We start from the raw sequence: 22,858 nt of genomic DNA, 5'->3' as shown, positions 1-22,858 counted from the left end.
CTGTCTACAGAGCTACAGTCTCCCTTCTCCCATTGAACACATGAGCCTTGGGACTTGAGCAGTAAATGCAACCTTGACTCCATGCATCAAGGAATCATTTAAACAGTAATATCTTAAGAGATCCCTTCTTCTTTCCATAGTGCCTCTGCAATCTTAGCCACTATACCATATCTTCAAAGTCTTTTTTTTAGTGTAACTTTTAAACTCTTGCAATCAATTTTGGAAACTCTTCATCTACTTTCTAGGCGAACTTGAATGCTTAATTTGGTCTCCCAAATTAGAACTTTTTATCATTGGCATTATTATATTTTGTTCTGAATGCCAAGTTTAACTGTTTGAAAGATTTTTCCCATTGTTGCCATCATACAAATGGAATCCATACAATATATTTGTCTGAAGATTGTGAAATGTAGGAGAAATTTTAAATGGCCAGTATATAGTGTTATTAATTAAAATTAATTAATAAAATTAATGAATGGGTATAAAATTAATGAATCAACTGGTTACTTCCATCTGTAGTGGAAAATATACGGAGGCAAGAGTAGTGTGGGCGGAATCCCGAGTACCCTATAATTGAAGTACTGATGTTAGTGGGATTTGTTCCCCAAGTAAATCAATGCAGGATCAAAGTGCCAGATGTGTTTTCAGTGCTGAATGAATATTTTTTAAAATATGATTTTGAAAGTTTTGTTATGCTGCTGTCACTTTTTTCTTGCAGCGTGGGGTAATCTTGGGTTAGGTTGGTAGATTTGGGTGGGGTAAGAATGGTATAAGCATATTTGGTGTTAGCAGAGCTGAGGGAATCAATTAGTCCGAGACTCAGCAAAACTGAGTTGCATTAAGAAGTGCAACAAGGAAAAAAAACTGCAACCCTTATTATACAGGCAGAACAAGAAGACAGGAAAAAGAAACTGAGAGGTCTTGTCAAAATAGGAGAGAGCAACCCACAAGCCTTTAAACTAGCAACAAAAGAGCTTACAGCTGGGTTGGCCCCAAGGATGGGCTGAGACTCGGATGACTCAGACTCGAGTTGTGAAAGTGTGTGTTTTTTGCATGTGTGTAAATTTTTCGAATTGTGTGTAAAAAACTTGAACTCTGACTTAGGGCTTGGAGGTTTTATCTAAAAATGAAAAGACTCGGAATAGACTCAAGTCAAGACTCACTTTTATGCATGTTTGCGACTCTGTTTTGTATGTGTTCTTGCTTGCTTTTTTTGCTGCTTCCAGGGCTTGACTCGCTATACAAAAAGACTCAGACTTGAGTCAAAATGACATGAAAAATGGCTATGGACAAGTTTTGGCTGCCACCATTATGACTCATGGGCACTTGAGTCAAGGGGGGCAGAGACTCGGGGGACATGACTCAAGTCTTTGGTGCTGTAGCTCTGGCACATTCCTGTGTGGTCCATCTGTTAGGTGAGGTGATGTGGGTTGCATAAGTGGCAGATTGTGGGAGAGGGCAAGAGGGTGTCATCATCCCTAGTCTGCTGCTACCACTGCCTCCCTCTGGCCTGCTCCAGATGCAAACCACACTGGTCAACTTCCTGCCCACTAAAAGTGAGTGGAAAGTGGATCACCCACTTCCTTATCTTGCTCCTGCCTCTGGTTTGATTTACAGGGATCATGTGAACAGAGGATCTCCTTCAGTCTCATGATTTCTTCAAATCAAACCAGAATTTCTGCATTTCTGCAGGTGCAAGAAACATGGTAGATAGCTATCTTTCTTTAATTGTGCAGTGATGATGGAGCTGATGTGGCATTGGGAGGTGTTTCAAGGCACCACTACTGGTTATAGCTTGCCTGGTGGGATTTAATATACCCACTGAGTAGCTCTGCTCACATGCTTTGGCTCTTCCAACATCTGGAGCATGCAAAACTTACATAGTTTGCAAAATAGCATACTGAGGTGGTTCCCAAAGTAGTGATTTATTAAGATGACTTGCATATGAGAAACCTAAGTAACGCCTCATGTATATAATCAAAATGTGGCAACCTGTACTGCAGTACAAATGCAGCAGATGCTCTCTCTTTTGAAACATATGTGTGGTTTTGAGTGAGTTGGAATAATTGTTTTTTAGCATTAGATTATGTCAAATTTAGGCCTGGACTGTCTGGGCCACAGCTGAATGAGAAGGTAGAATTCCAAGGTGATAGAATGGATTGTGCAGTTGCAGGCTGGCATCAGCAACTTTCGTAATGCTACATGTCTGTAAACATGGAGCAATTCAGTAGATGCACTGCGATGCTGTAGTTGGTTATAGATGGCTTATGTGTTTAAGCAGAGGTCTCCCCCTTTAAACATGGTGGATATTTACTGCTAAATGCAAGGTGAGCAAGAAATTTGCAGTGCAAATCAGTCTTTGGAAGTACACTGCATTTAAACTGTTGCTTCCCTTTAGGTAACTGTTTAGCTCAAGAATTGTTGATAAAAAGTAACTGGGTTTCCTTGCTCCTGATTTTCAGTGCCCATGTAAAGAGGAGACAGGGTTATAAATAAGAGCTATAGACTTATGCTGCAGAGCATAAGATAAGCAGATAAATCATCACCCTTTCTGGGCATGTTATTAAAGACAGGTGTGCCTGCTATGCCTGGGAATGCTAATAGGAATTATATCTTTAAATGCCCTGCTACAATTCTGAAATTTGGTCCATCAGCATCAAACCACTCCTGGCAGTTTGTTATACAGTCACTTGACACTTTTATGGGAAGGATACATCTCTTTCAGAGCAGGGGTTGGCTCCATTCAAAATACATTCTCAACACCATCTGCAAAAGTGAATTCTCACACCAGAGATGTTCACCAATCATATCTACTCTTTATACCACTTTAAAAATGCTGTATCAGCAGATGAAGAGGTGAAAATAACTAATATCCCAATCCTATCCGGCTAAAAAGCAGCCATAAAGTGCTGGACTCCAGTGCTAGCTGCCAGAGTGAAGGTGAGAGCCTTCCTGGGCATGCTGGCAGGACTTGGAAGGCCCGCCAGAGCAGGTAAGCCCAGCACAGGGGGTGAAACAGGGTGGAAGAGGGGCAGTTCAGGCCTGGGAGGCAGGCAGGTCTGGTGTGGACTTGCACTAGTTATAGAGCTGGCATAGATCAGAGCTGCTATGTCTGTGGTGACACAGCAGGGGGCAAATATCCCCTTAGCCCAAGGAAAACTCCAGGAGCCAAAACTCCCCCATGGGATATAACTGAGCCAGTGCTTCTGCATCACTGTGTGTGGAGTTAGGATTGGGTCATAAGCCTGCAATTTTATACACCCTTACCTGAGTACATCCAAACACTTGGGCTTACTTCTGAGTAGATATGCGTTCGTTTGCACTGTAAGGCCATAAAAACAAACAACCCCTCCTGCCCATCTATCAGTCTATTTTTTCTCAGGAAGAATTTTCTCATCCTTTTGGACTTGGGAATGACACACGTCTTCCCTCAGATTAGAGTCTTGATGTTCACAAAATAAAAACACATGGCTTAGTTTTAAATGTATCTTTAGGTATGAGAGTCAAAAGATGACCAAAATAATCTATGTAACTTTACAGTAATTGAAAAATTGGGTAACAGTTACAGAACATGGTCCAATTGGAACTAAAGGAAATAGGATAAAACTAGGATGGTGCTTTCAGTATCAAGGAAAAATGAATATTGAAAACATATTATGAAAGCATCTAGAAAGGGAAGGAGGTACGGGTCTGTGGCTGTTATTTCAAACTGATCTGGATAATAGCAGAGAAAGAGGCTGTAAGGAGCAAATGTAAGGGCCCAATCCTGTCCAACTGTCCAGCACTGGGGTAGCCACAGTGCAACCCCAAGGTAAGAAAACAAATGTTCCCATACCTTGAGGAGGCCTCTGTGACTGCCTCCCCACTGCAAGATGGAGCACATGCCCCATTGGCACAGCTGGACTGGAAAATTGGATAAGATTTGGTCCTGAGTTGGTTAGTTTTGTTCATCGGTTTCTTACCATAAAAGCATTTTGGACACTGGTGCTTCTTTCTGTCTGTCGTTCTTGTCGCTTCGATGTACTGTAATCTAGATCAGGAGTGCTCAAAGTTTTTGGCAGGAGGGCTACATCGTCTATCTGACACTGTGTCGGGGGGCCAGAAAAAAAATTAATTTGCATTTCAAATTTGAATTTACGTAAATGAATATATTAGAGACAGAAAATGAATGAATGAATTCAAACCAGTTCATAAACACTTTCTAATACTGGGGGGGGGGGGGATGGACTTCAAGCCAGTTCGTAAACATATTCACATACACAAAGGGGGGAGAATCTTCCAGCCAGTTCATAATCACATTGACCCACACAAAGGGGGGGTGTCTTCCAGCCAGTTTATAAACTTATTCACACGCGAAAAGGGCTGGGGGATCTTCCAGCCAATTCATAATCACAAACACAAACGGGGGGGCTTCCAGATTTTCACACACACACCCGCGCGCTTGGCTGCCCCCTCGCCCTCCTTACCTCCCTCCCTTGCTCGCTTGGGCGGCTTGTGCTCCTGCCTGCCCACTCACCTGCCGCCTTGCCCTCTTTCCCTCCCTCCCTCACTCAGGCGGTATGTGCTCCTGCCTGGCCCCCTCCCGCCTGCTCAGCTGCCTGCCCACCTACCGGCCCACCCAACCTCCCTCCCTCCCTCCCTTGCTAGGGCGGCATGTGCTGCTGCCTGGCAACCCGCCCACTCACCCGGCTGCCTGCCTGCTCGCCCGGCTGCCTGCCCACCTCCTTCCCTCACTCACTAGGGTGACATGTGCTGCTGTCTGGCCAGCTGGCCGGCCACCCTCCCTCCCTCGGGATCTCTCTCTCCTGCGCTCCCCCATTTCCCAGTCTTCCCCCTCTGGCTCCACAAGCATCCTGCCTGTGGGCCAGGCAGGGAAAGATGGGCACGGCGTGCTCACAGGGCTTTTTATAGTGGGAAGTAATGCAAGACCTGCGAGTCTCACATTACCTTCCCACTATAAAAGGCCCTGTGCGCCTGCTGGGCTCGTCTTTCCTTCGCTACCGCTGAGCTCAGCAGCAGCAAGGGCAAGCCAGATGTGGAGCTCACACATCGGGCCAGCATGGGCTGGGGTGAGGGCCGAGTGCCTGTTGGAGACGGGGTTACCCCCTGGGGGCTGGATGGGGACTCCACGTGGGCCGCAAATGGCCCGCAGGCCAGGGTTTGAGTATCCCTGATCTAGATAAGCAGCCCCACTGGATCGGGCCATAGGCCCATCTAGTCCAGCTTCCTGTATCTCATAGCGTCCCACCAAATGCCCCAGGAAGCACACCAGATAACAAGAGACCTGCATCCTGGTGCCCTCCCTTGCATTGGCATTCTGACATAGATGTTATAATTGAGCCTGGTGTAGCTTACTGAAATTACTTTGAAACCATTGGATCAGTACCAACAACAATGCCTTGAAAACCTGAATTATTTCCATATGGTAATCTTGATCCAGCATTGTTGGCATCCTTCAGTCTCGGAAGACTATGGTATCGCGCTCTGAAAGGTGGTTCTGGAACAGAGTGTCCTCTCCAGTGCGTGAAGCCTGGGTAAAGTAGGTATGGAAGATAAGCTGTTACCCATGCAGCAAATCCCCCTCTCCATGTGACTGAAATGGTCCAATGGAAAGGCAGAGGCCAATATGGTTGGTTCCAGTGGCGTCGCAGGAGTTGCCAGAACGTGACTGTGTTCAGCCATGAACTGCTTCAGGGACTCCGGCTCTGGATTTTGCCTTGAGGTTGACTCCTGAAGCCTTTTCCATAACTGGATGTAGCCACAAGGCAGTGGAGGTTTGGGATCAGAGTTTTCCTTCTCTCAGATGAGCTGCCTTCCCAGGCTGATGAGTCCCATCTACCCGGTGGCTATTTAGTCGCCTCTCACGACAAGTACAGCCAAACTGAGAGCCTATTCTTATCCCCAGCCCCCAGGGGACAGCATAACTATCCAGCATAACTATTATTAAAGTACATCAATAGACATCTTTCCCTAGCACCAGATGATGAAAAATCTCTATAGTGACCCATGAGCTCTCACAGCACTCCTCAGACTAAGCTTGCTCAAAGCTCATTCAGAGCTTCCATGGAGGCATTCTGTGGTGACATTGTTTCCATGTGTTTCTGCAGCTCTGCTGATTGACCACAAGCAAGCTCATCACCCCCAGGAGCCACGTCTGGGAGTTAGCACCAGCTCATTAAAGGGGCTGCTGAAACAGGGCAGGGGTGAAAAAAAGAGATGGGGGCGGGAGTTAGTGGGGATGGCAGTTCAAGCCAGGAGAAGGGACAGAGCAAGAAGAGTGGTTGGAGCAGAGCAAGAGAGAATGGAAGCCAGCTGGGGAAGGCTGAAGTAGGCAGAAGGTGCTTTGGAAGGGATAGCAGAGCAGAGGAAACTGAACAGAGAAAGGGAAAGAGAGGAAGGGCAAGCACCCAGCCTCAGGAGGAACCTGAATGGGGCCAAGCTACCTATCTCTCGTTATCTGTGACTCTGTTCTCGTGAATCCTGTGCTAGTGCACTGTTTGGTGCAGCTATGAGCAGATAAGTGGGGGCAATAATCTTCAACACCTTGAGGGATATCCAGCCTGGAGGAGGATGCATCAGATGTTGGAGACGTTAGTGAGCCCTCACTATCACCCAGCCCCATAGACCAATTTAAGATTCAGGTTGATAGAGTGTTGAGTGAAGAGGGTCCCCTGGAACCTAACCCAATTTTTCCCATAGGCCCCATGATTCAGTACCTGCTAATTCGGAATCCCCAAGGTTTTCCAGGAACCTAATCCTAGCGGATAATGAGAACTGACTATATTTGGTTTAAGTAAACCTGTGATTGCTTGCTTATATTTTTAGTTGGATCCGCACCTGGGCTCTTCCATTGTCCAAGCCAACCTACGTAAACCTGCTTGATACCTTTCCCTTTTCTTCAATTGTATTTTCCCCCTATAAACTCCTTAAATGATTTAACTCCTGTGTCCCTCTGCCAGCTATGCATAGTACTACAAGACTATCTGCTACCATATAAATTTTGGGGGGTCTTTTGCACAACTGGGAGAGAGACTTTACAGCTAGTCTCTCTCTCTCTGCCTGGCTTTGTCCTTGTGGTGGCAGCATCCAGTTTGGGCAATGGGATAGGGACAGATCAGGGGAAAGAAGGGCTACACTGGTGTAAGTCTCTCCCCCCCATCACTACAATTGCTGAACATCTATTCTTGCTATATTCATTAATTCTGTAATTGACTGTCCTTCATTGATATAAGAGCCAATAGAAAGATATTTTTACTCCTTTGAAATAAAGATTTGCTATCAAAATCTCCCTTGGCAGCTGCAGTGTATGAAATACTAGGCATCCAGCCATCACTCATATGCATTAATTTTAGACGTGTGTTCACTAACTAGAAGAGGCACTTGTGCTGAAATGTAACTTCTGTGGAATGGGAAGAGTTTGAACCCTAAAATATAACATTTCTCGCAAGTACCACTAATTGAATAAGGCATCTCCTTAATGCCAAAATAGGAACAAAATAGGAACTGGGGGACAAGGATGGCAAATGGGGCTAGGTGGAGCACATGTATTATGTGATGACTTCCACGAACTTCAGAAAATCTGTGTTTTTACTTTACCAGAAGTGTGAAGCTGGCAATCCCAAATAAATATGATTGATCCAAACCTTAGTTATGCCAGTGAATATGGCAATCATTCTGGGACTGTCGGCCAGTTTGGGCAATATTCCAACTAGACTGCGCAAATAATTAAGCATTTGCACCTGTCCTGAGCACTTGTATCTCTCTTCCTTTCTTGTCCTGAGACATCTCTACCCCTGGTGGTCACCCACCTCATCTCTGGTGGTCACAGCATCCTCATCACCCTTCACAAAATTCATCTGGGAGTGTTAGTTGTCATGCATCTGTGTCAGTGTCAGAAATCCCCCCCCCACACATAACTGGTTCTATTTTTCCATTTTATATAGTGCCTGATGGTAGTTGTTGCCTTAAATGTCTCTGATTTTAAATATGTCTGACAAAGAAGACTGTAAGCTGTGAACTGTCATGTCACAATGAATTTGTTGGTCTTTATACTGCTTGCACGCCCTGCCATTTCATGCTGAAATATGATAGATTTACCTTCTGAATCTACTCAGAATTTCTCGTTTATGGCTCAAAAACTTTTCAACAAGCAAAAAAAAAAAAATTGTCTGAGTGGTTGCCTGTTGGAACAGTATTGTTAGTTTAACAGATTGAGGTACCCAATAGTTGCTATTCATTTTGTGTTCGTGTTTTTGCCATTTGGCTTCCAACAATTTGTATGTGTTTAACATATTGCTTCAGGAAATACTTTCCACTGGCTTGCAAAGTGTTCTGTGTTTCTTCCAGATAAAATAATTAATGATGTTTTCCTTCTTTCTCTTTTTTCTCTTTCCCCCATCATTATGATACCTAATCTTTCTAGGTCAGAGGCAATCCAGACCCTCAGATCACATGGTTCAGAAATGGACATCTTGTGACAGACGGAGAGCGCTGTGTAGTGGACCACAGCATTCGAGGACTATTCAGTTTGGTGATCAAAGGGGTACAAGAAGAGGACAGTGGCCCATACACATGTGAAGCCAGAAATGTTAGTGGAGTTCGCCAGGTGACAGTGGAGTTAACAGTGGAAGGTAAGTATTTTGCCAGTCCACTGCTTTGTTGCATGCTTCACCCACAGTAAGCATGGCAAAGGAAAAGCCACATAGATGTTCCTCTGCTGGATGCAATTTTGAAGATAAACTTGTGCAAATAGTTCCACATGATAGGAGAGATATTGAATTGGTGGCTGCTCCCTATCTAAGGAGTAGGAGGGCACAGGCCTCAAAGTCTGTGATTGATAGCATTAACTCTCTACTAGCAATGTTTCTAGGGGCAGCACTCTTGCCTGGGTCTGAAGGCCCATGTTCGACTCCCATGAATATAGTTGATCCCATCTTCCAAATGGATTTCTTGAAGCTCAACTTGGCAAGGACTGAGATAGGTGATGGATCACCTGCTTATTTTTTTTGTAGCTGAAGCCTCCACCACCCACTTTGAACTAGTTCTGAAGTGTAACAGAATGTCCACTTTCCTTTTCTGTAAATTTATTTATAATATGAATACTGCAGGACAGGTCTTTCTACCTATTTTATGCACATGTTCTTTGTTGTTAAAGCAAGAATTTATTTACTTATAGTGTTTACATAATAAATGTAGAGCAGTTCACATAATCTCAGTAATTCTTACAACAACCTGGTAAGCAAGGTCTGTACTTACATTTTCCCAGATAGGCTGAGAGGTTATGGCTTGCCTAAGGCCTCCTAATGAGTTAATTATAAAGGTGGCATTGAACTGGGGAAATTCCAATTGACAGTTTAGGCTCTTAAGCTGCCATATCATCTGTTGGTGTGTTGCGTAATTACGTAAAAAAAACGTAAATTTTTGTTAAATCTTTCATGGTTGATCACATCATACAACTCTGCCCTAATCCAGTGGGTCTCAAACTTTTAGCACCGGGATCCACTTTTTAGAATGAGAATCTGTCAGGACCTACCAGAAGTGATGTCATGACTGGAAGTGACATCATCAAACAAAATTTTTTAGTGATCCTAGGCTGCAATCCTACCCATGCTTACTCAGGAGTAAGTCCCATTTACTATCATTGTTAAAAGCATATACATAGTGGCCTGTTAAAAATACAGATGTGTAACATTTCCCCAAATGCAGTCACATACCTTGGTAGCATCAAGTCTAGTATGTTAAAAATAAAATATTGAAATGAATGGGGACACACCTGAAATTGGCTTTGACCCACCTAGTGGGTCCCAATGCACAGTTCGAGAAATACTGCCCTATTCTGTTGTATTGCAAAAATGGTTCGTTTAAGTAAGTCTGTCCATGTCCAGTAGATGGTGCTAAGTATATAGTGAATAATGTAATCCAGGTTTCTTGTTCTTCTGTGTAGAATATAAAACTTAACTTCTGTTTTTTGGGGAGAGAAGCATATTGAGAAAGCAATACATCTCACCTTGTTTAAAGGGCTCAGTTTTGAGTTTCTGTTTTAAAGTGCAGGAAAAGCTCTACTCTCAAAGGCTCACCTGTGTACAAAATCTAGTGGATCCAATATTCTGTTTGGATCAAAGTAAGAAACCCTTTCTTCATACTATTACTATAAATAGAAATCTAATGGGAAGTTGATTTTATTTTTTTGTTAGACTGCAGTCAGTGTCCCTAAATTCGAAAGAAAGAGCCTGTAGTGGCTTTAAGTATCTTTATAACTAACAACCTTTTTGGTTTTTGGCTTATAGGAACCATTTTGAAGAAATACAGCCTGCCTTCTGGTGCCAAGAGTTCTAAGTAAGAATTCCAAACTTCTGGATAAGACTTTTAGTGACTTTCACATTCCAAGAGAATGATCCTTTGGAACATGCACTGCTTTTGAAACCCCTAAATAAAGAAAACACTGTTGTTGATAGAAATTATTTTGCTACTGTCAAATATTCCATGACATTAGTAATGATGATGAGAAACAGCAGTACATTTATTAGCTGTTTGAGGCTTCTAAGCTATCCAGAAGTAGCTCCTAAACTACTTTGTGTCTCCCTTTCCAACTGACTGACCTTTATACTCTTTTATATTGGAGTGGAATCCTAAGACCAGCAGGCTTAACATTTTTGTTTGTGTTTTTTTAGCATTGAAACTAGCAAGTCAGGGGAGACCTAAATCAATCCTTTTTCCAACATGTGATTTCTGAAGCCTTCAGTTGTCACAATGAGAATTTAAGTAGACCTTACTTTATTTGAAATGTTAAAGTTCTCCCAATATCATAGTCCTCTTGTTACTGTGAGAGCTCTTTGAGCTGAAGTGGTGTGTGATCTCTCTTAGTATTTAGATACATAGCAGAAGCAGAAAGAGATTACCACAACTTGTTTTGCTTACAGGTAAGCTATTATATGAAGTGCACATTGCCCAAAAATGGTTTGATTTGTGTGAAACACACAGCTTAAATGCCATCACTGTTGATTATCTCCTACTAATCTGTGACTTGATTCTTTCATGGCTCCTGTAATTGCCATTGAAATGGGCTTTGTGCATTGTAAGTTGCATGGGTTTGGATTGTGCGGCAGCATTGCCTCATATTTCAAGACTGTTGAACTGAAAGCATCCGACTCTGGTCACTTTGTGCTGATGATTGGTCACTAAAGTAGCTTGTTCTGTGAGTTTCTCCATTATGAGCAGAGCTGGACCAACACTGCAAAAAGTTATTTAATGTGGTTAGTTTAACTCTGTATCTTGTATGTAGCAACACATAACCAAAATAGCACTTTTAGCTATTTTAGCACTTTTATCTATGGTCTGCATAGAATGCAGCTCATCAGATTCTATGGCTTGCAAACGTAATAGTCTATCATTAAAATCTTGGCAAAAAGTTCAAAACATGATGGTGTACACTCAGCTTGATACTCTTAATCTCAGGATTCTTAGACTCATTTTATGATTTTGTTTTTAAAGCTTTGAAAAGCTTTTAATGTTCACTGTGTCCTCCCTCTTCACAGTGGTCATAGAAAGACCAACTGGTCTATGAGGAAAAGAAAAGTAACAAGGCATATTTCCATCCCCCAACCTTTTTCTTTCTTGTACTGATTTTCCATTGTTTGATTTTAATGTAAATTACTCTGGGTTGCTTTTAAGAGATATCTCATGGTTCTTGAGACTTGGAGTGAGCACTTAAGTCTTTTACTTGCACTGGGGTTGACCTGACTAGTCGGCTTACAAAAGGAAACTTTTCGCATTTTCCAATGCACCAGAAATTTATTCCTGAATATGAAAGCCAGCCAGACCACAGAGTGACAGGTTCATGGCTCATATTGTCATTACAAAAGAAATTCCATACATCCCTCAACCATAACCTGTCATATTTATTCATTTGTTGGGTGTGTATATTGGCTCTGTTGCCTTCAAACATTCCAGGCATGGTCCTTGGTGCTGAAATAATGGTCCATCTCTGCTCTAACTGAATTTGTTCACGTGTGTGCCTGGTTGCTTGGATGTTGTTGAGTGCATCAACAAGAACAATTGCCAAAACAAGAATGGTTCTTTCCATTATTATAATATACATGTAGAACAAAAAAAAAACAAAACTTTGTTTTTGTTAACTGGGGCAGTTACTTTGATTTAATGACACGTCAAAATAGATAGAATTTGAATAACCAATACTACTGGTGATTAACATTTATTTGATAACACCAGCAAATAAACAGTCCCAGAGATTTGCAAAGCAAATTCTGAATTTTCTACAGTTATGTTGAATGTGCGGTTCCCTTTAGTAGATGTGATAATGGCCCATCCTCGATTGGCCAGGGTAACGTCTATATGGGGCTGCACAGTCACAGGAAGGACATGAGAGAAATGTCAGGCATTTGATGACGGTAGTTATGATGCATTATGGAATAAGTCATGAAATTTTGGCCACAAAAAAGTGATAGTGTTGTTGCAATTATTCTGTTTGGTTCAATTATGAGTATCTTGGAGCAATTAAAAAGTATTCTTTATATTTATGTATACATTGGATGAAGGCATGTAGCAAAGTGGTCAACTTTATGAGAAGCCTATAAACCTGGCATTATTCATTGTGCCTTGTATCTCTAATTTAAGAGTCTCTCATTTCCCTCATCTCAATATGTTATGAAAGTAAATTTAAACTAGCATAATTTTGTGCTGTTATGTAAAGATAATTCTTGCTTTACATATTGTACTGCCAGTGTGCATGCCAGTGTGGTATTGTGGTTAGAGTGCTGAATTTGGACCAGAAAGACCTGAATTCAAACACCTGCTCAAACATGAAGTCCCTTGGGGGTTGTTTGGCTAATATCTCTATCTCTCTAGCAGCTTAGCCTAAGATGCGGGCAGAATATAAATGTGAAATATGAACAATGTCAGTGGCCCTGAGGAAGGGCCAAATTTAAATGTGAAAAATAAATACTTGGTATGGGTAATGGCATGCAAAATGTACAGGGTGCATATATGTTGCGCCAGGTATGAAGGGCACTTGTGTGCCGAACTTGGCACAAATTCTGTTGAAGTAGTTGAAAGGGTTGAGCAGGCATAGATTGGCTGATTCTGATTAATATTTTCAAAGGAAACATTCCAAATTTTACTCATGATCCACCTTCAGATTTCATGAGTAGTGCATGTGTTGTGTATCTTTTTGTATCTCTTTCCTAGTTCAAAAGGTAAGTGAGAACCAGTTCACAAGGGACATCATATTGCCTGGCACCTTGTTCGTTGAAATAACTTGATTTTGAAATGCACTTTCAAGTATGATTGGGGAGGTAATATTCTAATATCACTAAGCACTAATGATATTTGTTTCCTCTCCAATAGTAGACTCTCAGTTCCACCTGTGGAGCAACGGCCAAGTATCTGGGGTGAATGCCCACCCAAATTTGCTACAAAACCCAACCGGGTCATTGTGCGAGAGGGACAGACGGGTAAATTCTCTTGTAAGATAACAGGGCGGCCTCATCCACAAGTTGCATGGTCCAAGGTATGGCTGCTTATGAGGTTGTTCTCCTTGGCTAGTTTCTAAAATAAATATGACCCATCACAGGGAGTTTCCTGTATCTGCGGATCCTGTATCTGTGGTTTCACTTAAGTATGGATTGGGTCCATGCCCCCTCAGAGTGCCCCCTCTGGAGGCAAAGGGAACTGGGCTCCCCTCTCCTGTGGAGGGCCTTCTGAGGCCCACGGAGGCCACAGTCCTAATCATGGCCTAAAAGGCAAAAAAACTGCTAGCTCCAATGTTACAATAAAACTGGAAGTGACATTTTTAATGTCTTATGAGGCATTGGTTCTTAAACTGGTGGGTCGCGACCCACCAGTTTGTGTAAAGGTTCCCCCATCCCTTTAAGGGGCGGGGGAAGGGGAGAGGCAGGGAAGCAGTCCCCAGGATCGCGTCCCTTTGGGAGGGCGCTTTCACTTACATTCAAGTAGGTAGGGCTATAGCATGCTGCAGGAGATGTGGGGAGCCCTGCGCAGCCCTCCACAGCTCTCCCTAAGTCTTGGAATGTTGAGTAAAAGCGGGTGCAAAGCACTTCTGTTTTGCAGGAGATGCTTTGCATCCACTCACTGAATATTCCAAGCCTCGGGGAGCGCTGCGGAGGGCTGGGCAGGGCTCCCTGCACCTCCTGTAGCTTGCTGCAACCCTACCTACTTGAATGTAAGTGAAAGCACCCTCCCATAGCAATGCAATCCTGGGGATTGCGTCACTGCCCTAGCCCCTCCCCCACAAGGACTTACTGAGGGAGTAAAGCTCCCTCAAAGTTTGAGAACCACTGTTATAATGCATTGGGAGACCCAGGGAAGCCTCAGAGGGGCTTCTGCTTTAAGCACTTGGTTTACCCAAAGCGTACAAAGATAAGATGAGAAATGTATTGAAATAGCATCTTAATTTAGGTTTATAAACCTTTCCATACTGAAAGGATTAGCAACAGTACATCCTAACCAATTTGCTTCTAGGTAGGAAACCAAAAACCATGCATGCAAGCTGAGGATCATAGTCACACCCGAAAGCTATACAGTCAGAGGTGTCACTAGGGTTTTCATCACCCAGTGCAAGAGCTCATTGCGTCACCCCCATAATGGGCCTCCTCCTCCCTAATCAGACCATATAGAATAAATTACAATATTGTACACTCAGCCTAAATGTAGGATTATCACTAGGGTTGGTGTCATCCCATTAACCCATTTCTGCCCAGCCCACAGGTGTATACATTTGATCCCTGATGTGTATATGCAATGTTGGGCAGAAGTAGCTTAAGTTTTATTTATTTAAATATGTAACAGTACAGGTCATCTAACAAATCGGTCACCAACAAAAAACCAGTGGCCAACTTGATACTCACACAACTGAATAAGAATTCTAGTATTGGCTCTGATACATGGAAAGGCATACTAACACTTTATTGCAGTGGTATTCAAACTGGGGTGTCGTGACGCCCCAGCCTGAGGCTGACGTCCCTTTCCCCTTAAGGGGCGGGGGCAGCCAGGAGGCAGGGAGGAGGCAGCAGAGGCGGGTGGAAGGCAGCGGCACGATCCCCAGAATCGCGCCACTCAGGGGGCTGCAGGGGCTTACCCAAGCCTCCTGCAGCCTCCCCGGGGTGCGGGGTGCAGGGATCCCATTGCAAACCTTTGGCAGGGCTCCCCGCAGCAGTGAAAGTGAAAGCGGAGCAATCACGCTCCACTTTAGCAGAGGCAGGGCGCAATCGCTCTGCTTTTACATTCACAGCTGCGGGGAGCCCTGCCAAAGGTTCGCAACGGGCTCCCCGCACCCCGGGGAGGCTGCAGGGCCTTGGGCAAGTGTACCCAAGCCCCTGCAGCCCTCCTGAGAGTCGTGATCCTGGGTATCATGCCGCTGCCTCCTCCCTGCCCCTGCTGCTTCCCCCCCCCCCCGCAAACACTTACTGCGGGTTTCAAACTCCCTGAGAGTTTGAAAACTGCAGCCTTATTGGTTCCCTGATGCACCATAACACTTCATTGACTTTTGGAACAATCAGTCTCATTGGTCAGTATTGAGTTAAGGAAATCCACTTTTTGTCACACTAGATAGTTGTGCTTTCTGGTTAATTGGCTATAACTTTTGATAGAATACAGATAATTTAACACTGTTTATTTCATTACATTGTGCATGAAATTGCCATTCTGTGATAGATAACATTCATAAATAGAAATTTTCCAAAATTTTGGGAGTGATGTCACTCCCCCCCAAGGGTGTTGTCTGATGCAGTCCACACCCTCTATATCCCACTAGTGACATCACTACATACAGTAGAAGTCTAGAAAGCTGGTAGGATACAGGTATGCCTGAAACTGATTTTTTGCTCGACCATCTTTCCCAGGAAAGGATAACTTGGTGATTGCTGGCTGGGGAATCTGTCTTTGAACAGGAGCCAAGTGGCCATTTCTCTAAGTGATGTGTTATTTTAAAGAAGAAAAGAAAAAAAAAGAAAAAACCAGCCATCATGGAAAGAATTCATAGGGCCCTGGTCCTAGGTTTAAGCCTAGACAACTTATAAATGTCTATATTTTGAATATGTCTTATCATTGATGTATGTCCACTGTCTAGAATGCCTGATCTCTTGAAATATATCTTAGTAGCATATAAATACACCATCAAAGAGAGAGAGAGACAGAGAGAGACTGACTGTGGTTTTCCTGGTTGCCTTCCAATAAACAAGATGAAAGAGAGCTCTCCCTCACAAGGGTCATTGATACCTTTAAGTTGCATCTTCTTCATCGATGCGAGACTAATTTGAATGGAATTCATAGAAGTAGGATAGGACCTCATATGCTGCCTCTCTAAACATGAACCCAGTATGGGCTTTGATGGGCATGATATATCAGTTATGTCTGATGTATTTTCAGTTTTCATGGTAAGGTAAGCTAGGGATCTGAGGATGTGAACGAATGGACAAGCAGAGCATAAGTGCAGAGGCAACTTCCAGGACGTGATGCTCAACCATTGGCAAGAATTTATTGACTCTCTAATTTAGTAAAAAATGACAATGAATGTAGAATTTTCAAGAGTCTGGGTTTAAGCCTAGTTAACTTGAACTATTCCTGGTGCACATCAAATATCTGCTGACATCTTATATATGGGATACACCTTGGTAGTATATCAACATGCCACAGAGAGTACTGGGCTGAATGACAAAAGCAGAGAAAATTGTGAAAGATGAAGTGTTAATCAGCCAAAAAATATCTGTCAACCTGTGATGTTTTTAATGGTGCATGTAGGGTGATCTTCAGGTGCAGCCAAATGATCGTTTCAACATGTTTGAGAAAGCAGGCATCCAGTTTTTGGAGATCCAAAATGCTCAGCTTGCCGACGCTGGAATTTATACTTGCACAGTGATGAATAGTGCTGGGAAGGCTTCTGTATCTGCAGAGCTCATGGTTCAAGGTATGGTTAAAACAGACTAAAAGGAAAGAATGCAGGCATGCCAGCTAAAAGTTTTCCAAGAGCTGAGCCAATTCCCCCCGTTTGTCCCTCCCTCCCCCTCTTTTGCTTTCCTCCAGATGACAGTTAAACCTAGGTCCACTCACACAGTTATAAGACTTCTTTTTTTAAGGAATGTTTTTCCATCTTAATCTAATGGAAGAAAGTGCCTGCATCTTTCTATGGCCTTTCTCCTCACTTCAGCCATATTCTTTTAGATCCTTTTAAGAAATGAGAGTTTTGCATCTTAAATGGAATCGCTTAACTTCAGCAATCTACAAGAATGAACCTTTCAGTTGCTTTCAGCCACGATGCATATGGCAGGATACATATTTAATCTAGCATTTACTTCTGGGAAAGCAGATAGGATCTGGGTGTTGTGGAGATTAAGCTCACTCCCTGGTAGATTTTAGGCTTTTCATAGCTCCTTACTTCTGCAAGGTAGGGGAACCTAACTATATGGCCCACCCCTGGAGGCTGATGGATCCAGATGGATTCCTTGGGGCTCTGGGGGAGTTTCCTGCCACCAGGATCAGCAACTCATCCAAGCCCTGGTCGACCGCTGGAATGAGGAAATGGCCAAATTGGTGGATCAGTTTGCTCCTTTGTGACTTTGGCCATCTCATAGAGCTAAGGTGGCTTTTTGGTTTACAGGGGAGTGTCAGGCAAAGAAATGACTGGGAGCTGTGGTCAAGGAAAACTCTTGGCTAATCCAACCAAACACAGGTTAGAGCTCATATTGGAGCCTACTTCGTGGTGGTGATGGCAGCAATGAAGGCTTCCTTCTCTGCCAGTATTGCATCCATGGAGAGCTGTCCAACTGAGCTTTCCCATAGGTGCAGAGTGTGCTTCACCTGGTCCCTTTGGGGCCAAAAGAAAAATATGATTGTTTACTTGGATGTCCCCCAGGCATCTCTTGGTCCTGTTGTTATGGATTCTCTTCAGCCTCTATTTCCTGAGGATGTGAACAGGATCCTTTGAAATGTGAGCATCTGACTATCTGCTTGACTTTTGCTTATCTGCGTGGGGGGTGTGTGGTTGATGCAAGGAGGAGGGTAGATGCTGTTAAGGGCCTAGATAATGATGGTGTTGCATCCCTTCCTTATAGCCTTCTGTGTTGGATAATTTCTGGCCAGTTTTGAACCTCCCTTTTCTGGGCAAGATAATTGAGGGGGTGGTGGCATCTCCGGTCCAGAGTATTCTGGAGGAAACTTATTGAACTCCTTCTGCAGGAACAAGTGCATAGCTTGGAGGTCCTCTTAGATCCTCAGCTACTCCTGGATCACCAGGTGGTTTTGCACTCTGTCTAAACTCAACTAAAGTCGGCATTTATAGTTGGTATTTTTGAGGTTAAGTATTAGTACATGAATGAATGTTCTCCACGTTTCATAATAGTAGGACAGGCGTTGAAAAGCAATCATTTTAGTAGGTCAATTCCTTTGGAGGAAAGATATTTCTGGAATATGTTTATCTAGTACTGTGATTATGGAGCAGACAGGAAACAAATAGACACGCTAGTAGTAGGATTCATCCCCCAAAGCAACAGGGAGCACTCTTGGAGCCTGAAGGTCCAAAACTGTAGATATGTATTTCTTTCTTTTGCTAGAGTGAAATTGCCTCCTTTCCAAGTTTCCTGGCTGACAGCCCAATCCCAAGCTGCCTGGAGTGCGTGACTGCAGCGGAGCTGAGAACGGCTGCCGCCACATCCTGTGTGCCTCAGCCTGCTGCTGGTGGCCCCTCGGGAGAAGGGGACTTTCGTCCCCTTCTTCCAGGTAAGGGAAGCAGCCCTGAAATGGGGCTACTCACTTTACCACCAACCAGAAGGTCAGCAGTAAGGAAAAGGCATTTGTGTAGTGTGCCGAGCCCTACACAAATGGATAGGATCCGGTGGATCAGAGCTCCAACGGACCTGCCTCTCTGCCTCCCCGCTCCCTCCCCCTGGCACGCCTCCCTCCCTCCCTCCCTCCCTCCCTCCCTCCCTCCCTCCCCATGCCTTCCAACTCCCCAGAATGCCTCCTCCCCGCCCCCCTCCCCACCCTCACTTACCGTGCCATGGCTTGGCAGTCTTGAGACTGCTGAGCAGTGGAGGCCGGGTGCTAGCCCGGCACTGACCAGCGCTGGGTTTGCACGGGCGGTAGCCCGGCAATAGGACTCGCAGATGTGCCTTATGGTGCATTTGCAACAGTGCGCTGTGGCATGAAGCCACTGTGCCGAGCTCAGGATTGGGCTCTCACTCCCAACACTAGACTGGACATAATGCTTTCACTCCCTCTTCCCATGTCGCAGAAGGCTTTGAGCCAGATGTCTGAAGATTGCCTACGAGTTAGCATTCATTGATAGTGGCCAATGAAAGTTCATGAGTAAGCTAAAGGGAGACATTGAAGAACAGGATAGAATGACCCATAGCACAGTGTTTCTGTGAAATTGGCAGAAAGCATAGTTTGTATCATTCCTGGAAACAATGTACGTGGCTCAAGGTCAATTCACAAATTAATGAATATATTCAAACTTTGGTTGCAAAAACAAGTCATTTCTAGTTTGACTCATGCAGAGTTCATTCCATCTGTGTCCACATGTGATATAGCCAGCTACGCTTATGGAAAAATCATTGCTTCTCTTTAAGAATTCTCTTATGCCATTGGCTACTTCAGTTCCAGGCATGAACCTCTTGCCCGAGCTGCTACTTTCTTGACCTCTTCCTTGGGGTACACAGTTCTCAAAGCAACTCATAGAAGATGTGGGAAGGAGAGTTCCAGTGGCGTTTTCTCAACCTGCAGCTAATCTCTTCAAAACTGCTAGTATGAGCACCTGAACCCGAGTTTCTTTTTTTTTCTCACCTATCCTCCCTTCAGGTCTTTCTGTAGCTTTGGGAAAGAAGAGGTGGAGAGTTGTCCCAGCTGCTTGCTTTCACTCCATACATATATCTACTATCTGGAACTCTTTCCCATGTCTCATGTCAGGAGGGACAGGAGCTGGCAGTCTATATTTATTACTTGCACTGTTTTCTTCTGCTAGGAACTGTGCAGGCTAGACCATTGGGTTGGGACCCACCAGTGGACCACGACCCGGTTTTTGGTGGGTTGTGAAACTAACAAGCTGATAGCTGACAAGGAAAATGTATTGAGCCCTATGGAAAATGAAACAACCACATGTGTGCATTTCCTCTTGAGTGTGTGAACCCGCCTCAGTCACTGCAAAGGGGAACACAAGGTCATCGGAATAGTTCTGATCTGATAGCGTGGAGCTCAACAAATAATCCAGAAGGCAGCCCTGCCCTAGTAGATAGGATAAAAACGGAGGCTTGAGCAGCTGTTAAGGTGAAAACTTTCCTTTTGGTCTCATACAGCTAGGTGGGTCCCAATAGAACGTTGATTTAAAAAGTGCATACAGGTGCTAAACGTTTGGGAACCACTGGGCTAGGCTTTACAATGCTAGTGAAATGCTTGTGCTTTTGTCAGATTTTTCAACCCTTAGATGCCATCTTGATGCCTGGAGAACCAGCAGCAGGAGTCTCAGAGAACTATATCCCAGTATAATGAGGAAAGGGAAGTACGATTACAACACACCCCCAATCTATCACTGGAAGACGATTTGTATTTACCTAACACATCTATATTTGTCCTTTCTCCAAGTTGCTCAGGGCAGTTTACACAGGGTTTTCCATTTTAACATATGAAGAGAGATTAAGCTGAGAGCTGGTGGCCAGCAAACTTTGTGACTAACTGAGGATTTGGACCATACTCAGTTCACTTCGACACCATACAGGACCTGGTGTGGTGAGCTCAGCTTCTTGGTTATGTTCTTCCAACTTTAAATGCTGATTGGGTTCCCACTTTAGGGGTTTGTTGTTTCTTGGAGTCTTCCATGCAGAAAGCTAGTACAAAGGGCCATTATATGTTTACCATACTTGTCTTTATCAACTCATTTTACAGCAGCAAGCTTTTCATTTGTAGCTCTTTTGTTACACTGAGCAATCAGATAATAAACTGTTACACAGTCAGAATTAATGTTATTTTAAGCAAAGCCATGTAGGCCTCTTGTATTGTTTAAAAGCCTTCCAAGTTCTATCTCATTTTGTCTCATTCCTCAGCCCCCCCCCCCTGCTTATTTTTCCACTGGGAAGGGGAGCCAGTGGCCTCTTAAATTGATAGGATCATGTGATGCTGCTGCATCAGTAGAGAAGTATGGAACTTTAAAAAGCTTCCATCTAGGTCTTATCTGATCGTTGTTCAGCTAAGATGCAGTTTTTACTTCCTTACAAAAAGTAATCTTATTTTTTTGTAATGCTGTATTTTGCCTGGAAGTTCTTATAGGCACTGATGGGCAAGGTAACCTCTTATGTAATGCTCTGTTCATTCTTTCTTGAATTTGGGATGTTCAAGAAAAGGACCTTTTTTTTTTTCTTGCATCCCGTGTCAGCAGGATGGCCAAATGCAAAAGAGGACAGTGATCCTTTATCTTTAGTAGTTGTCTAGAAGAGAGATTTTCATTTATGGTTTTATGATTTAACCATATAAGGCTGCTTTTTGCTGAGGCAAATCACCAGTCCATCTAGCCCAGCGTTGCTTACATAGGATGACAACAGCTCTTCAAGATATTGAACTGAGATGCTTCATAGTTCTGCCAGCTGGAGAGACTGAGGAGTGAATCTGGGACCTCTTCTATTCAAAGCATATGTTCTGTCAGTGAGCTACAGCCCTCTTCTGTAACATAGTTGTATCTTTTACACCACTCCTGAAGGTAAACAGAATCCTTTCTCCCTTTTACAAGTGATACCCTCTTATAAAATCACTGTGTCTAATTCACAGTGAATTCTGTACGGGTATGTGTGGTTGTCTTTTCCACCAGTTCGGTATTTTATGCATGTGGCACATGCAGCAGTAATGAAATGCTGAGGTGGTAGACTGGAGTGCAATTCTTCAGGCTGCAGTTGGGGTGCATCTCACACTTTTGAGTGCTCTCATACATTAAAAATTCCCTACAAATTTAACACTGGAACAGCAAGTAAAGAACCTGTCCCCTCTAATGTGCAGTTTACTATTTGCAGGGAATTTATTACTTTGGAGGCCATTCAAAAATGGTATATAGCACCTGTACCCTGAAGTGGTGCAGGTCATTCTGCTAGCTTAACACTCTTCTACACTTCCTTCTTCAGTGGTAGACAAGACCTTTGGTGGGCTTTAATTTGTGCCAGGCCATGTCTATGCATCAGTATCTGTTTTAAATATTTAGTCCTGGAAGCAGGAGGGAAGAAGAGATCAAAAGTGTTCCGATGAGGTACACATTTCTTACCACCAATCAAAGTAAAGAGAGTTTGTATATTCGGGGATTAGTGAAAAAGATCTTTCTGATAACACCGTACTGTTGTCAGTCAGAGTCAAGCTCTAGCTTCATTTTTTTTCTAAAAAATAAAGCACTATGGTATTCTGTAAGAAATTAACTTTAGAAACTAACCTCCATCTGTCATCTGAATAAAGATATCTGAACTAGTAATTTTATGTTTCATAGTTGAAAATCCTCTTGCCCTGCTCTTTTGAGCTCTGCTTCCTTTTGGTTGAGTTCTTGACCTGATTGAACTATATCATGCAGGGGCAAAGCCCCTGTCAAAGGCCTTGTACAAAGGGGGTATTTTCAGATTTTCTTCTTACCCTTTGGCATGGATGTTGTCCTGTCATATATCTGACTTGAAACTACAGGTCTAGCCTATTTATACACGGATTTTTATACACGGATTTGACTCAACACGAATGGCCCCTGCAAATGAGAAGAGATGTGCTGATCCCTGGAGAAGGGGAAAATGCACCCCTTTAAAATCAGTTTAAAAAACTGAACAGTAACAATAGCCTCCTTAATGAGAGAGAGAGAGAGAGAGAGAGAGAGAGA

General features: G+C 43.5%; 1 protein-coding gene across 1 annotated transcript in view; it reads left to right on the top strand.

Moving 5' to 3' along the window:
* MYLK (myosin light chain kinase) overlaps positions 1 to 22,858 on the top strand; it is a 246,000-nt gene that overhangs the window by 93,510 nt on the left and 129,632 nt on the right. Inside the window, exons 3-7 of the mRNA XM_066621393.1 lie at positions 8,423 to 8,630; positions 10,287 to 10,335; positions 13,363 to 13,525; positions 16,774 to 16,950; positions 18,582 to 18,747. Coding sequence (XP_066477490.1) covers positions 8,423 to 8,630; positions 10,287 to 10,335; positions 13,363 to 13,525; positions 16,774 to 16,950; positions 18,582 to 18,747 — 763 coding nt within the window. The remainder of the gene's footprint in view (positions 1 to 8,422; positions 8,631 to 10,286; positions 10,336 to 13,362; positions 13,526 to 16,773; positions 16,951 to 18,581; positions 18,748 to 22,858) is intronic.

The sequence above is a fragment of the Tiliqua scincoides genome, chromosome 1, assembly GCF_035046505.1.
Source record: "Tiliqua scincoides isolate rTilSci1 chromosome 1, rTilSci1.hap2, whole genome shotgun sequence".
Taxonomy (NCBI): Eukaryota; Metazoa; Chordata; class Lepidosauria; order Squamata; family Scincidae; genus Tiliqua; species Tiliqua scincoides.
This window is presented reverse-complemented; position numbering and strand designations above follow the sequence as displayed.